General features: G+C 34.8%; 1 protein-coding gene across 1 annotated transcript in view; it reads right to left on the reverse strand.

The window, feature by feature from the left end:
* Nucleotides 1-18518, reverse strand: part of TMPRSS15 (transmembrane serine protease 15) — a 179006-nt gene that overhangs the window by 78406 nt on the left and 82082 nt on the right. The window contains exons 14-17 of the mRNA XM_004711306.1: nt 16697-16832; nt 8505-8594; nt 6718-6843; nt 3499-3639 (exon numbers count right to left, since the gene is read on the reverse strand). Of these exons, the coding sequence (XP_004711363.1) occupies nt 3499-3639; nt 6718-6843; nt 8505-8594; nt 16697-16832 (493 nt within the window). The remainder of the gene's footprint in view (nt 1-3498; nt 3640-6717; nt 6844-8504; nt 8595-16696; nt 16833-18518) is intronic.

Here is an 18518-nt window from a genome sequence, read left to right on the forward strand (position 1 = left end):
TATCATTTTTAATATAACAAGGAACCAATACATCAAGCAAAACATATCCAAAGCCTGTTTTATCTTAAAAACACCAAATATAAAACATAAAATTTCCCTTGTCCATATCTAATTTGCATCTTGAGGGCAAGATTGATAACGTCAAAAAAGTAATTATGAATGTAATATAAATAAGATATTCAATTAATCTTAAATTAAAATAGTGGGCTTACTAAAAAGAGAAAAAAACACAATAGATAGTAGGTAAAATATTGTTACACAAATATGGATTTCCTAAAAAAATCAGCAGCAATAAAATCCCCAAGGGACAGAATCCAAACAATTCAATTCAAAATGATATTGTTACAATGGCCACAGAGAATCCACAAATAAATCTCAAAATTAAGGAGGCTTATTAAGAGGAACCCTGATGATATAGTGGTTGAAAATGGGTCTGCTAACTGCAAAGTCAGCAGTTTAAAACCACCAGCTATTCATTGGAAGAAAGATGCCACCCCAGGAAAACCGAATTTCTAAAATTGATTGTGGTGATTATAGCATAGCAACTGCTCTTGATATTCTTAAAGTACTCAGTTGCATGACATGTGAACTATACGCCAATAAAACTATTTTAAAAAGGACCTTTGATAGAGGGTCACTGTAATTTAGAATGTTTTGATGACAATGGGTGTGGATTTTTTGTTTGTTTATTCTGTCTTTTGTTTTTGGTATTATCAGGTTAGATTATAAATGAGCTTCTTTATTTACTGAACAGTTAAAAACATAGTACCCTACCTGGTTTATAGTTAAAGTATAGGCCAGTTTTGAGTGTAGGAAGAAATATACCATATATATTCGTGTATAAGCCGAGTTTTCCAGCAGATTTTTAATGCAGTTTTGGTGGTAAAATTAGGTGCCTTGGCTGATATTCGGGTTGGCTTATACTCGAGTATATATGGCAAACATATTTAATTTCACTTTTGGATGTAGGATTGGATAATCGGCCAAATGAAGATCATCTCACTCTATTTTTTGGCTAGGCATCTAGCAGCTAATCACAAATAAGTAGACAGACAGACAACAAACACAAAGACACAAACAAATTGATCACAACCTCAGTAGTAAAGCAAAGCATGATGTAGGGTTCAACACGTATTTTGTCTTCCTAAAAAAACGTAGAAAAATGTTAGTCTGCTTCCATTAAAAAAAAACATGTATTCCCTCCCCCACTACCTAATAAAGCATCTGTACAGAGGCAGTGACTAGTCTGGCTCTGGGCAGGTGGGGCCTTGGTCACTCAAAAAAAAAAAAAAAAAAAACATGTATTTTGTCTTCCTAACAAAATGTAGAAACATGTTAGTCTGCTTCCATAAAAAACAAACAAACTCATTGCCATCAAGTCGAAGCGGACTCCCTGTGACCATTATAGGAGAGGGTAGAAATGGCCTGGTGAGTTTCTGAACTGAAACTTTTTACAGAAATATAAAGTCTCATATTTTTTCCTGTATATAGGGGTTGGTGGTTTTGAACTACTGACCTTCTATTTAGCAGCCCAATATGTAACCAGTAAGCCACCAGGGCCCCCTTCCATAAAGCATACACAATTTTAAACTTGTATATACAGTGCTATATCAATAAACCTGAATCATACTGGGCAGAGTGGAGCACACATTTTCCCCAAGCATTGAGCAACTCACTGTGAGTTAGTGCACCCATGAAATCCCCTGGGAAGTTTCTCTGTGATCACAGTGAATTTTTCCATAAAAGTAGTTTCTCTTGAACCTCCTTTTTTCGTGATGGCTAATTTAAAAGAATAGCGTGTGCCTGTGAAATTTGTTTTCTGATTAAGAAAAATGCTGCAGAAACTGTTGTGATGTTGAACACAGCTTACAAGGACAGTGCTATGGGAAAAACTTAAGTGTATGAGTGGTTTCTTGTTTCAAAAAAAGGTGAAAAGTCGGTTGATGACAAACCTCATTCTGGACATCTGTCAACTTCCCAAATAGACAAAAATGTCAACTTTTAGTGCATTTGGAGTTCGTCCACCAGGTCAGACTGTTAATCAAACTTTCTATTTAAAGGTTCTGATAAGATTGTGTAACAGTGTGTGAAAATAAAGGATTGATTTGTGGCAGACAAAGGACTGGTTTTGCCACCATGATAATACAACTGCTCCTGCAGTCATTCCACTGTGCCAGTTTTTGGTAAGAAAAAACAAACAACCCAGTATGCCTTTCTTGTCCACTGCACTTTACTCACTGGACCACAGTCTAGGAGACTTATTGTTTCAGCACATGAAGGGGGACATGAAAGGACGGTGATTTAATGACATAGAAGGGGTGAAGAATAAAATGAAGGTGGTCTGTCAGCCATCCAAACAGATGTGTTTGAATAATGTTGCCAAGAATTTAATTGTAGATTTCATAAATTTATAAGTGTAATGGAGAGTACTTTGAAGGTGATAAGGTTATTTTGTAACAAAAAATTAAATACAAAATCTTGAAAAAAGATCCTGTTTTTTTGAGGATCCTCTTTGTCTAGTCAAAAGCAACAAGCACTACTGTGGACTAACAGCTCGTTGGATATAAAGACCCATATATAAATTTTTACATTAAATATTTGTCCAAATTTCACTTCCCAAGGATCAATCCCAACTCCTAGAAAACCCTGTAGAAGCCATTCATCTGTGATCTGTGGTTTGTGTTCTACAGGATACTCTCAGGGTTCGAACTGATCTTTTGGAAGCAAAATGTGGGCACATTATTAAATGTAAAAAAATATATATGTCTATATACCCATATAAAGGGAAGCCCACAATAGTATTTGTTCCTTTGATTATATTATTGGTGCTGTTCCTGTTAGGTGTCATCCAGTCACCTCTGACCCATGTCAATCTCATGCATCACAGAACAAAACACTGCTCTGTCCTGCATCATTCTCACAACTCTTCTTATACTTGAGCATATCATTGCAGCCACGGTGTCAGCCTACCTCACGGAGGGCCTTCACTTTTTCACCGTCCCTCTACTTTTTGAAGCATGTGTATGCCAGCAAGCATAGTGATTGAATTTTTTCATTGCAACAACTTTACATTGGCTTATCTCTTAAGAGGTTAAGAATATTAATTTATTATTTTGATTTTTTGGCATTTAAACAGTTAACATAGCTGTTTCACCAGTGCTTTAAAATAACCTGAAAAGGGGGGACATGAAAGTGCCAAGTACCCCACCTTTAACTTTAAGCACAGACTTCAAAATGAACAAAATTGCATGATGTAACAACAAAGAGTTTATGGATTGGAATAGAAAATCTGCTGAAAACAGCACAGATTTCCGCTTTAAATAAACTCAGATGATATTTACACAGGTGTAAAGGAAGAAAATAAATCTGCCTTTAAGATTAAGAATTAAATTTTAGATGGTATATAATGAAATACTGGTTTTAGCCTTAACATGCTACATTATTTTACGGTTTTTCTCCAAAAATTGCTATGCGATATATAATCCTGGATGTGCTTACCTGGAATCCCCAAGTGATAGCCAGTAGTGAAGTTTGCTTTAAAGCCCCCTCTTGCCATTTGGTCATTAGTGATGAAAAGTACAGTCATTCTATTGGTGGTAGAGTACACATCCTTTACTGGTCCGGGTCCTGTGTACACAGCTGCTCCAAAGGAAGACAAGAAAATCAGTGAGATGATCTTTTTATTTCAAGTTCATCTTCTAGACATTGGGACACCTGCAATTTGGCCCATGCAACAGCACTTGTAAAACAGTGTGTGTTATTCTATAGTTTAGACTTTTCTTCTTGGAACCATGGTTCATATTGGACTTCTGCAAAGGGCTGCAGAGGTTTATCGTTGGATTACTTGACTGGTGTAATCGAGGGTTACATATTGGACTTCAAACTGCAAAACTGCAGTTCAGGTCTACCTGCCTTGGTTTTGAGGTGATGCTAACAGAACAAGCTGGGAGTTTGGACCCACCCAATGACTCCATGGGAGGGTGACTGGCTTCCACTAGGATTACAGTAAGAAACAAACAATTAAACATCTCTGTTCTACTCTGCTCCATGGGATTGCTATGAGTTGGAATGGACTCAATGGGACCCAATATTAACATAAGGAATCAAGATTATAGTCTCCCTTAGTACATTTTGGCCTAAAAGTATTTTCTAATTTTTGAGTCAATAATTAACCTAATCTGAAAATGAATTAATTAAAAAAACTTAAAATACACATTTAAATAATAATTCAAACTTTTCCCCACTAATCTTTGGCTTTACAGGCTTCATAAAGAATGAAAAAGTCTTTACTAAAAAATTGTTAATTAAAAATCCATGAATACTCTTAAATATTTATATATTGAAATCCCTGAAAACAATAATAGCTCCTTGCCTATACATGTGAAAATAAAGATTTCAGGATATCCTTCCAAAATTCTTGTTTACTTTTTAACTAACTATATAAATAATTAGAGATAATGAGTTTTCTTATATTATGAAAACATTGAAATTGTCATTAGAAAGACCAAATAACATAGGAATGAGAAAACTACCAGAAACATATAAATCGATTTGTATATAAAAGCCTCATTTGAAGGTACCTCTCCCTGGAGTTCTAGCACTTTAGAAACTTTGATGGCTGAATTCCATTTGTTAAGTGTGTGGGCCCCAAACTTCCTCTAGTAAATTGCACTTGGTTTTATTCTAAAAATCCTAATCTAAAGGGTAACCGATCGTGTGGCTGGGGAAACTTCTGTACTGTTGATCTCTTCATGTGCTGTCAAATGTTTCTGTGGGAGTCTTTAGTTATCTAGTGTTCATGTGATTGTATCTCAATGACTAACATGATAGATTTTATAAGATGTGGTTGATATGAGCCCAGAACACGTTTAGATAAAGCACTTAAATGCATTGTCTTATGTATGTCGTTTAACCCTTCCAGCACTGTTCTAATTTAATGTATGACTTGCAAAAATCCTCTTCTTTCTCAAAAATCAATTACTTGCTAATTAGCATATTAGATACTATAATTAAGTAAGATATTTTTAAGGTCAGTTATGTATTTTCTGATCTAGGTACAATAATTCTCTCTTCTCAAAAAGTACACTTATTTCTGCATTAAAAATAATTATCAGTAGACAATTTCATCAAATCAACTCTGATCAATGTTTAATCACTTTCACATATGCATATATTAGCACTCATTATGAGAGATACACAAATGCAAATAATAAGAAAATATGATGCAGCAAAAATTATTCTAGAAATGTGTGTTTCAAACACATAATATATTTGGTTAATTTGAAAAAACAGACCTAATGGGAATCTGTAGATATCTGATGTATGGTAATCAAAGGCAACTGCATAATGCCTAGCCTTAGCTTTTTAGTCTCAAGACCCTATCCACTTACTGAAATTAAAGAAATTAATTGTTCAAAAAAATTAATCCTTATGAGTGAATAGAGTCCAAAAAGTCACCAGTGTAAACATTATTCCACATTCTTTTTTCAGTTATAATTAACATGTCATATGATTTCATGGTTCAATCATATCGAGAAGGGTTGTATAATCATGATAGCAATCAACATTGGAGGTTTTTAAAACAAAAATTTCCTGTCTTTTATACATTGATATTCATCTCCCATTTCCTTCTCCAGTTCCCTCCGTGTTCCCTGGTAATTATCAATCCCATTACAATTTCTGTATTTCCTTCAATCCCTGTTTCCCTCTACAGATAGATATACAAGACTGTGAAAGTCACCAACAAGGATCCATCAACATGGCCATACACAATTGATAGAGATTTTAATCTAATAGAAAGCGAGAATATTAAAAGTTCAGAATAAATCCATATTGGGTCTGCATGGAGATCAAATTACAAAATGTTACATACTGGACTCAGTACAGTTGCTAAACGTCTCTTTACAATGCTCATGATGTAATTTGGGGGTTATTGTCATTTCTAGCCATTGTGTACTGGGGATTCTCTGCAGGCTCGTTTTGAGCTACTACTGTTATCTTACCAAAACCAAACTCTCTGCTGTGGGTTTCAGAGGCTATAGCTATACATAGGAATAAAAAGACCAGTTTTTCTCTCCCAGAGCTGCTGGTGGCTTTGGACTGTAGACCAGGAAGATGGCAGCCCAACAGATAACTACTACACACCTCCAGGGTTTCTATAGTTTTCTGCAATCCAGGTATTTAGGATTTGGTACTGATTCCAATACCTTTGCCAGGTTTGGATCTTAATGTTAGCTATCTTTGCATCATACAGGTTGGTGTGCTTCTTCAGTGTAGACTTAGCTAACTCCTAACTTAGATGACTGCCTACTTTGAGACAAGCCTTTAATACCCTAGACATTATTATTCATGATAGCCTGGCACGATCTAGTTTCTTCACCTCATTTTTCTATGGTACCCATGTCTTCAAGGATCTCTTCATGGATGCAAGTACCAGAGAAGGCCATATTATAAAAACTAAATTTTCTTATATTGCAGCTACAATCAAGTGATACCTCAAATTCCATTTTTATAACGGCCGTTTCAATAAGTCACTAGTTTGATTTTGGAGACATCACATTTAAACTATCATATAAACTCTACCTATTCTTCTACTAGCATGTGTGTATTTTTCTGATTTTAAAAGCCTGATTACATTTATGGAGAAATGATCTATCATTTTAAGATACACAGTCTTCTTTTTAGCACAATATTCAAATTGCAGATATTCAAACTTACCTATGAGTAAAGAATCATCTTCTTTACCATCTCTCATTTCAACTACATCTGCAATGTTTTCTAAATTAAATTCTTGAAAATGAAGTTGTATGTTTTTTCCTTTTTGTGCATTTAAATTCCAAATACCTTAAAAATAATGAATATGAATAATTAGTCTGTTGTTGAGTGCTGTTGAGTCAGTTCTGAATGATGATGCTCCCATATAATTGAAACAACACTGCCTGGCCCTGTGCCATCCTTACAATCGGTGTTATGTTTCCATGTATTGTTGCAGCCACTGTTTCAATCCATTTTGTTGAGGGTCTTCGTCTTTTTCCCTACTTCTCAATTTGACCAAGCACGATGTCCTTTCCCAGGACTGGACATCCTGACAACACGTCCCAAGTAAGAGAGACAAAGGCTCATCACCCCTGATTCTAAGGAGCATTCTGGCTGTACTACTTCAAGGACAGATTTGTTTTTCCTTTTGGTAATTCAGTGTAATTTCAATATTCTTTACTAGCACCATCATTCAAATGCATCCATTCTTCTTTAGTTTTCCTTATTCAATTATTCAATTCGATAATTAGTTTAGAGCTAATTGATTTAATATCTCTTACTAGGTTTTTTCCTCTGGAGTATTTCACTTTCAGGATTACTTTCCATTTCATGAAAACTAATATTTCAAAAAGTTATTTTTGTGAGGAAATATATTCATTTAATTAATAACATTAAAATAAATGTAATTAAATTAGAAACTTTTACTTGCATTGTATTTGTTTTATTTAATGAATATAATATTTCAATAAAAATGTATGTATGGATTGTGATAAGAATTGCATGAGCCCCCAATAAAATGATTTAAAAAAATCTTATCTTACTCCTACCATACAGAAGTTATTTTCTATAATAAAATTTAATAGAAGATGAAGTTATTAAATACAATCTAGGTGAAATTATGTTCTTTCTTTTCTTTAAAAAAAACTTGCAAATAATCTTACACATACCATATATATTTTTGTATATTATGTGCTGTTATCACAATTTGAAAACGAAACAAAGAACAAGAAACAAAACTAGTAGCCTTAGTACAAGTTAAGCACTTCTTACTTTTTGTTGATTCTTGAAATAGACCTATTAGAGCAGAACCTTTGTCAGATGGGCTGGAGAATCTATATCTTTAACACAATCCCTATACGTTTCTAATGAACTTCTCAGAGTAAGAACATTGACCTAGAAATAGCTCTTGTTCAGTCTTAACCAACTATTTTCCCGAGATCTAGATTTTACAGTGATCCTCATTATTTCACTTCTATACTAGTAATCATCAGATTACCCAGACTGCTTACTCACTCTAGCCTAGATATACAAAATATGTTGAGGTTAAAATTGTCTCTCATTTCTTGTACTTGCTACTATTTTGCATGGAATTGCAAATTCATTTTAGACCCAGTATATCTTATATGCACAAAAAAGGAGAGTTGCAAAGAAAGAAAGTAGTATCTGAAATAAGATGTTTTAAAAACATTTTTAAACTTAGAATTTATACTAGTAATACTTCCTTAAAAGAATTATCATGAGATCTATTTTAAATACATATTTTAAGAACTAGCGCAGTGTAGCATAAATGAATGTTAGAAAATGTTAGCTATGTTAGCAATTATTGTTATCACTGTAATAAGATATATCCTAGCTTTGTTACATATGGCCATGTTTGACACATTTATAATTTATTTTGGCATGGCACCATATGTATAATCGTGACATGTGTCATTGGTTCCTGATGTCCTAGAAAACAAATTACTCACAGAAAGCTTTATTGGGGTAGTTGTTTGGGAAGTTCATAGAACTGAATGTGGTATTTGGTTCCCACAGTTCAAAAGGTCCACCACAGTCCGCTGACAGGGAGAGAGAGAAAAATCATTAGTGACCCAGTGTTTATTTCAAAGAGGTAATACTAAATATCAGCAAATATCTAATTGACCTTAGCAGAATGCTCATTTTGACAGGTAATTTTCCTGTGTGATTTCCTACATGTAAAATAAGATCAAATGAATGAGGAAAACTTAATTTAAAAATTACAGGAAACGATTGAAACCAATCATGAATAAGAGCATAAGTAGTATTTCTGCATCTATGTGAGTTATCTCAGCCATACGCTCCCACTGATGACTCTTTTATATAACATACTAATTTAGATAGTTTGGGATGCATATGCATTTTTCAAATTTGTGTATTAGACTTAAGTTTCCACCATTCCTCATTTCATTATACTGTGACAGTTTATGTATTGCTGTGATGCTGGAAGTTTTGGCACTGGTATTTCATATAACAGTGGAGTCACCCAAAGTAGATAATTTTCAACAAACTACAAAGAAGGAAGAGGCTGTCCATGTCTGAGGAATTAGCTACTGAAAACTGTGTGGATCACATCAAAAATTGTCAGACACTTAAAACCTCCTCCAGGTAGTGATGGATTACATTTGAAATGTTTCAACAAGCTGATGTAGCACGAGAAGCAATCGCTCAGTCATGACAGGAAATTTGGAAGACAGTTACTTGGCCAACTGACAGAAAGATATCTGTATTTATACCCATTCCAACTGAATGCTCTAATTATAGGAAAACATCATTAATATCACTTGCAAGTAAAATTTTGCTAAAGATAATCTAAAAATATTTGCAGCAGACCATTGACAGAAAATTCCTAAAGGTCCCAGCTGGATTCAGAAGAGGCCATGTACAAAGAGGTATCATTGCTGTCGTCAGATGAATCTTGACTGAAGCCAAGACTCCCAGAAAAAGGTTTACTTGATTTTTGTTGACTATGCAATGGCACTTCACTCTGTGAATATCTTTGAGTGGAATTGGAATATGAAAACTATGAATATCTTTGAAAGGAATCGGAATTCCTGAACAATCGTTAGGCTTATGTCAAGCTTGTACATGGATCAAGAGGCAGTTGTGCAAACAGAATACTGCATAGTTTAAAATCAGGAAATCTCTACATCAGGGTTGTATTTCTCACCATATTTCTTCTGTCTTTAGGCTGAGGAACTAGATTACATGAATTCAAATATGGAATCAAGATTGTCTGAAGGCTTATTAGCAAACTGCAATATGCAGGTGCAGATAGCACCGCCTTGCTTGGTAACACTGACGAGGCCTTGAAGCATTTGCTGCTGACGATCAAGGATTGCACCCTAAAGTATGGCTTACAATTCAATATAAGGGGAAAAACTCCTCACAACTCATCCCAAAGGTAACATTATGATAAGCAGAGAAATTATTTCAGTTTTGAAGTATTTTGTCTTGCTTGAATCCATGATCAATGCTCATATAAGCAGCAGTCGAGAGATCCCATGATGCAGTCTACTAGATATATCTGCTGGCACAAGACAGGGTGTTACTTTGACGACTAAAGGTCAACCTGTCTCAAGCCATGGTGTTTTCAATCTTCTCATACGCAAGTGAAAGTTGACCATTGAATCAGGAAGACCAAAGAAGGATCGATATCTTTGAATTATGGTGCTGGCAGCAAATATTGAAAGTATCACGGACTGCCAAAGAACAAGTAAGCCTGTCTTGGAAGAATTAAACTCAGAAAGCTCCTTAGAGTCAAGGATAGTGACACTTTGTCTCAAGTACTTTGGACATGTTGTCAGGAGATGGATATTAGTCCCTGGAGAAGGGCACCAGGATGGTTTAGTCCAGGGCAGTTTTGCATTCTCTTGCACATCGGGTTGCTGAGTCAGCAGTTTAAGTTGTATTACATCTATCTGTGTTTTATTTCTCAAATAGGTGAATGGCCAAGGGTAACTGCAGGTATTAAAATAGCAGTGTCAATTAAAAACAAACAAAACCACAACTGGTCACACTGGCCAGGATTAAAACCTGTAGAAAGCAATCTTTTTACATTGCCCAAATTGAATCATGGCCAATGTCACCAGTGATGGTTTTGTTTGTTTCTTGGTTTGTTTGTTAAAATCATTATCTATTCAAATCATTTTCTATTCAAAAAATGCAACCTTTTGTGTCACATACTAATCCTAATTAACCAATATAACACAATAGCCTGGACTTTAACAAATATACTTCATTTTCACAAAACTAAACACAACATTATATTTGATGTGAAAATGAGTATTTGAAATTTAATAAACACACACTAGAACTAAAGTGTTCTCAAGTGTAATTGTCATGCCTGCCAAAGCAATCAGTATACTTGGCACTTCTCCACGATACAAAAGTCATGGAAAATTCATTTATTTTAAAATGCCTAGGAAGAAGTCTTTGAGAGGGATTTCAAATATAATTGTATATCTAATAACTGGCCAGTAAGATCTCTCTGATCTCTGTAAAGATAAGATATATCATTTAATCTCTATATAAATGACTGGAAGAAATTGGAAAAAGCATTTTAAACCATTCTAAATATGATGACACCATTTATTTTAATGGTAGTGTTGCTATAGAGGACACAGCATGTGCTTGCTTCTTAATAATGGAGCCAAAGATTCATGAACTGTAATACCGGGTATCGCAGTCGTACTGCGTCATTACGTAAACTGGCCTCACACCGAGTGGAAGGCTTACACAGCCTGCCTGTTACGGGGAACTCTACTAATTTACTGTTGGTAAACTTGTTCTGTTTTCTTGGTCTTGGTGTTCTACTCGAAAAGATTTATGTTCTAATTACTGTCTTCCTATGCCAAAAGGTAGCTTCACGACACAAAATATGTAAATAACAGGAAGTATTTCACAAAGTAGTTGGCCTGGATAGTATTGTGTTTTAGAAAGGAGATTTCTTCTTTTTTTTTTTAAATCATTTTACTTGGGACTCGTACAGCGCTTCTCACAACCCACACATACATCCATTGTGTCAAGCACACTCGCACGTATGATGCCACCATCACTTTCAAAGCATCCTCTTTCTACTTGAGCCCTTGGTATCAGCTCCTCAGTTTTTTTTCCCTTCTCCCCCACCCTGCCTCCCTCACTCTCTATAATTCATAAATTATTATTTTTTCATGTCTTACACTGACTGATGATTTTGAAAAGTAGCCACTTTTAACTTACTCAAACTTCAACGTGAACATTATTTTTCAAGTTATAATTATTATTTCCCTCATATGATCAAATCAAATGATACCAATCAAAATCACATTTTATTGGGTTTTTTTGTTCCATATCTTGAAGTCTAAAATCATACTAGCCCATTACTACTTGTTTTAGAATAATGTATTTTATTTTAACCATATTTTTTTTCTAAAAGTTGGGTTATCTCCTTTACTATTTCATGTTCAATGTCAGTCCAGAGTGGAGATTTCTAATGCTTGTTTTACCCTTTGCCATCCATTAACATGGGTCTATCTAAATGTACATCCTCATGAATAGATTATAGTGACAAGTCCTTCTATGAATGTTTTCCTTTTAATTTGTTACAAGAAATTTACCCATTCTTGTGGTCTATATTTTACTCATAATTGATAGCAATTTAGCCAATGATAATTGTAAGAGCCCTTTACTTTAAAGTAAAATAATTAAACAAAACAATATATATATAAAACACCTCACTACCATAGCATTGATGCCGTCTCTTAGCAATCATATAGGACAGGGTAGAACTACTCTCTGTGGATTTCTGAGACTTACACTCTTTATGGGAGTAGAAAGTGAAATATAGAATCACTAAAATCATATTGATATCAGAGTAAACATGTTCCATTAATTTTTAATTTATTAGGAGTTTAAATGTTATGTCATACTAATTTTATAAATGCAAACATCCCTGCTAGAATATGGGCATTAATTACAAGCCAGTTGTGAAAGTAGATGATGACTTATTTCTACCTGAAGGGTCAGAATTAGAATATTTTTCTCTATTAATGCCATGGCTAAAATATAGCATATGGGTAAAAAAGAATAGAACTGTATGAAAATTAAAAATGATGATTAAAACAATTAAAACTTAGAGTCTGACCTTTTACATTTTATTAAATTTAACAACCTCAGAAATAAGCCTGAGGTTAGTGATGTAAATTGCATTTTGTATGCAACTATTATAATTAGTAGGTGTCTTGTGATGAATCACTTTGAGTGTGTGTGTCATATCATTTGTATAAAGAACATGTTAACCTTAAAATTCATACTTTTAGGTTCACTTAGGCCAATGTCACAGGGCAACATAGACAGAACTGAGACAGCACTAAGTGGTCACAATCATTGAATGGAAGAATTCCTGAAGTTATGAAAACAGAACTTCTCTGGATCCTTTGAATGAGTGGAGAAATTGAGTTTTACTGTTCAGTTACTTTTCTGAGACTATTTACTTATTTAAATCTCTATAAAAAGAAAGAAAGAAATACTATTAAGCAATCAGCCGTGGTTTCCTTTAGTCTCTGCTTAAACAAATCAGTGATCTGGAACCAGAGAAGCAAGTCCAAATAGGAATTTCACTGAACTAATTGCAAACGGCATTAGAATGAAACTGTTCAGAATGAATTTGATGATAATTAACATTTTCTGCTGTGGTAAATAGTTCCCTGAAACGAACCATTTGAAAAATGGAACAAATATACTCTGGGCAGATTCTAAAGGTTTTATTTTAAAATCAGATGAGTTATTCTACCATCATAATTTCTCTACTGTAAACATAAGTAGGTATACAAAGCTCCCTTGACATTGAAATTATCTTTCTCTCACTTCTGACTGAAATGAATATGAAAACTATGTGTTACACAAATAAACATTTCATATGGAAAATCACATTTGATTTTCAATCTCTAGGGCATTATAAAAAAAAGTTATCTGAAATTTTAACAAAATTTTACTATATTAAAAATGCTGGATCTATGAATTCCATGATATTATATTATTCCTACCTAGAACATTTTGTTCTTAATCACTTGTGATGAGTAGAAAACATACGATCAATATCCTAGGGGAAAACCCACTATTTAAAGTTATTTTAATATCAAAATATCAGACATTGTTAATATTTGTGATTGAAAGGAATTATTGTTCTATGTTGTAGTGATATTAAGAATTTCAAATGTGCCTACTGGGCCTACTGGGGGTACCTGTACAGCAGGAAGAGAAACAAGGCCCCACAGTACTCTCTTCTTGTACTCATGTTGGTATTCCTTCTCCAACTATCATTTCCAAGACAGTTTTGGTACCAAAATTTTGCTTGATAAAAGTTTTTATTTTGGCACCCAAATCAAAATACAGTTGAAAAAGAGAGAAACATTTCTGATCTTTCAATATTTATTTGTTATATTATTTGTTAAGAACCAGACACTGGTAAAGCAAAGGTGAATTAGAGTTATACTGTAGTGTCAAGAAACTTAACTTACTTTTCTGACAGAATTTTAAGGCCAATGTTAACCTATGAAAAAGCCCGGTACTTTCTTGCCTTTGCTTCAATTTTTACGAGTCATTTTATCTTTATCCTCTGAGAGGCAAGAAGCTTAGAGAAAAGGGTTTGCCCCCCGACCCCCCACAAAAAGTGGCCCACCAATCATCAAGGAAGTGCAATTCAAACGCAGAAGAAAATGGTATGTCCTAAGAGATCAGGCACGCGCTAGAGGGCTGCAGGAGAAGCATGTGCTGTCAGAACTGCTATATCGCAGGTACACTTTAACACATCCACTAAAAACCCACCAACATTCAAACACTCTCTGAGTTAAGGAGGAAGGAGACTAGTCAGCATGGAAGTGTATAAAAGATGAAGATCTTTATAATCCCTTGCCTATCCATGCTTTCCAGAGATGTCCCATTCTTATCTGTGAAAATATAGTATCAAAAACTTGGGTTTCACTAATAAAAGTTTATTATTAGTTACTTTCATGTTTCTGCCATGCAAATTCTTTCCAGGCTGAGAAGTAAGAACTGAGGAAAAGTATCTCATAAGCTAACACTACTATTTTCCTAATCCTTCTTGAGCTCATAGTCTCTTCAGTGAAGCGCTCTACCATATCCTTCTCTCATATATTATTTTGAGGATACACAATTATGCATTGCTTTAAGTATTTTATCAATAACTATTGCAATATCTTTCATTTCTTATGAAGAATTTTAATACATTTTAATGAATAGCTAAACAAAAAATGAATTTATATATTCCCTATACAACAGCTATAGTAAGCATGAGGGAAAGTGTGAACTAATCTGTGGGTGGGATGGGCATGAACATTCAATGTTATTGCATGGCAATATGCAATATGCCTATGGCATATGCAATTGCATATTCCTATGGCGATATGATTGCTATCTCACCTTCATGGCAACTCACTTTATAAATACTCATATTCTCAAAGAATTAGATAGTTATTTTCAGAGCCTGTGACTTATTAAAGCATTAGTCCGATAATTTTAAATATTAGAAGCCAGAAAAATATATAGATTTGGAAGTAAAAGCAAATTTGAATAGACCCATTAAATTGATATGCTGATAGGACCATGGAAAGCTTTCATACCATCTTGGAAGGAGCCATGAAAGAACAAAAATGAGGTTAACTCAAGCAGCATTGCAGAGCAATCAAATTTCAAACACCATCCTCCAAAGATAAAACCACAATCTAGTGAAAAACATTCTAATGTAAGAAGCATACGTTCCTCAGTGGTGCAAATGGCTAAGCAATCAACGACAAAGGAAAAGGGCCACATATCTCATCCACCTAACAATATTTTGGAAGTTGTGCTTAGCCATCTTTTTCCTAAAGGGGTGTGGGTCAAAGGGAGGCAATTTTAAGGAGTCCAGGAAAGAAAAGAATGTTTGGAAAGTGGTTGTGGTGGTAATTCTACAATACTGCTTGACATGATTGAACTGTGGAATGATATGATTATATATGTATGAGCTCCAATTAAAAATAAATAAATCATCCATATATAATTTATTTTATATATGTACATACACATATCTGTATCTATATCTATCTTTAGAGACAGAGAGAGAGAGAGAGAGAGAGAGAGACTATGACTTTGCCTCTCTATGAAGCAGCTCCACTCTGCAAACATGCTGTGTTTACAGATCAAGATCAACTCAATGGCAATTAACAAGGCTGCTTCCAATCCCCCCAGCAACTACATGGAAGAGAGGGCTTGTGGTCTGATTCAGATAAGAGTTCAGTGAAGAGAGCCTTGTGTAGCAATTCTGATGATTAATGTATGGAATCACTAAGAATTGAAATCAACTCAATAGCAGCAAAGCACAATGACCACAGACACAACAGGAGAATATCTGTTACATCTTGTCTATCATTACACGTTTTCTTCTTTCAAATCCCACAGCTTGAAGAGAACTATGGAAAACTTGCCTCCTTTAATATTAGTAAGGTGAATTGTAATGTCCCTTGTGCCTGAAATGCCATGTTTCCAATTTGACGTAAGTGCCAACATAGGCACAGGCTCCATTTTGTTCTTTCAAATGATAAAAAGTTACAGGAAGCATGCTGGGAATTCATGCCATTTTTCAATTACATAATAGTAATGGCTTTGCAGGGAGAATACTGCAAAGTCTTAAAGAAGCGAAATCTCAAGACAACTGGCTTGTATGATCCAGGTGTGTGTGTTTAAAATCCAGGCTCAATTTGTGTATTGATTTACCCTGAAAATATACCGTGGCTTTTACTTTTAGGCTTTTACTAAAATATACTTCTAGGTTTCCTCAAACCCTTCTTGAGATGTTAAAATTCTCCTCGGGAACACTAATGAAACCTTCTCCAAAAATTTCTGGTCCGTGTCACATAACCAGTACTGTACTCATTTATATTCCATTGAATATAAATGGAACATGGAAATCAGCATCTTTATTATTTTAAAAAATGAAAGGTTGCAGACATGTTTCCCTAAATCTGAAGCAAAGCAAGATATTAAGTACTTGTAAAGAAGTCTCTTAACTTTAGTGGAAAAATATATTAAGGTAATAAAAATAAGCCAAAATCTTCCTAAAATAGTTATGAGTGCATGTAGGAAAATACCCCCTAAAGACACTTACTTGGAAGTTCAGGGGGAGCAGTGGGGACCAAAGTTGGTTCCGGGTAAAGACTTGCATTGCAAACACCATACGCAAGACTAATATCATCCAGGGCAATGTCACTTAGAAGTGTTCTTTTGAAAGCATCAAAAGCAACCTGAGAGAGAGAGAGAGACATATTAAATCATTTCATTCTCTTCTTTTAGGGGACTCTTCTTTCCCAATAGCCTTTGGGGAGTCAGTACTTGATGTCTATACATGAGAATGATCAATTACTGCAGAGGAAATATTGATAGGTCTGGCTTTTTTCAAATCCCATATACTAAACACAAACTTCATTATATGGCCACTGGTTCTAAATGTTCACTTGTATCTTCTATTCAAATTAAGCATCATTGTCAGGCTGTCTATTCTTCTTCTTCTCATCCTGATAAGAGTGATGTTGTCAAAGTCCATTGTACTCTGTCATCCTCAGACATCAGCAAGGGAGAATTACTTCCCATATTTTTCTCTCAATAATATTAGAAATACTAGAGCATATAGTACTAAAAAATGATGCATTGTTAGATAACTTAAATTGGAGAAGGAAGGAGAGAAAGTTATGAGTAAAATAGAAACATTGTGAGAGGCTAGTGTTGGCATATAGTTCCAGTGGAATACTAGTGTGGCACCCTCTGTACTGATGCTAGTCCAGAAGACATAGACCTGGACTTGAACCAAGTGTCCACAGAACACAGGGAGCATTTTAGGGTCCTTTGGGAAAATGGGTGTTATCAACAAGACTTTCATGAATCCTCTCTTCTATAGGAGAGAATAGAAATAAGCTGAATAACAGCTATGTTCTAATAAGTATGGCACCAGCTATGAGCTAATTAGTATGGCAGACACTTTAAAAATCTTATATCTTCTAATTTTAATTTTTAAGCAATCATTTGTCATTTCATTCACCCAAACAAAATATAAGGGTTTCCTCAAGATATCAAAAGAGAAAGGCATGGTTCAAGTATCTCTAGAACTCAATACTCACAGTCTGCCAGATCAGGTAAGTTAGAAAAAGTGGGTGCAGTTATATTACTTTTAATAATGCTCATTGAGTTGGACCAGATTTGAGCACTGCAATACTTCATTTTCCTCAGCCATTTTTTTGTTCTTTTAATGTTCCATTTCTTTTAAGGATGTCTTTCAATGATCAGTAAATAAAAATAATAGATAAGAAAATATAGTAACATAATGAACTTAAAAAGGAGAGATGAAAAGAAAAGGATGGAATGAAAATCACAGGGATATAGTTGAGAGAGGTTGGCTATAATCTGCCTTATATCAACTCATTTTGAACTGGAAATTCGCAGATGAAAATGTCTGTACATCAAATGCAGGGATGCACATGATAGAAAACTGGGGAGGAGGTGGGGAAAGGGAACAAAAGTGATGAAAATAAGGAAGAAATTGGTAGAGGGGGCACGGGATGCTAACCCACCCAAGGGGAGGGTATTGTTTATATTGCTACAGGAAAGGAGGGACCAGACTTCAACCCAGTGCTCCAAAGTGTGAATACAACATGCCGGGGCAGAGTAGGGAACCAGTGGAGAGGATGGGGAATAGATCTATGTGCCTATATTATATGTTTAGTATTAAGGTAGCAGGACATTGGGCCTCCACTCAAGTACTCCCTCAAAGCAAGAAAACTTTCTTCTATTAAATTAGCATTCTATGATGCTCACCTTCCTGACACAACCACTGAAGACAAATCAGGTGAATGAGCAAATGTGGTGAAGAAAGCTGATGGTGCCCGGCTATCAAAAGATATAGCGTCTGGGGTCTTAAAAGCTTGAAGGTAAACAAG

Source organism: Echinops telfairi, unplaced genomic scaffold, assembly GCF_000313985.2.
Source record: "Echinops telfairi isolate 266 unplaced genomic scaffold, ASM31398v2 ScPeMD7_7469;HRSCAF=8507_0, whole genome shotgun sequence".
Classification (NCBI taxonomy): domain Eukaryota; kingdom Metazoa; phylum Chordata; class Mammalia; order Afrosoricida; family Tenrecidae; genus Echinops; species Echinops telfairi.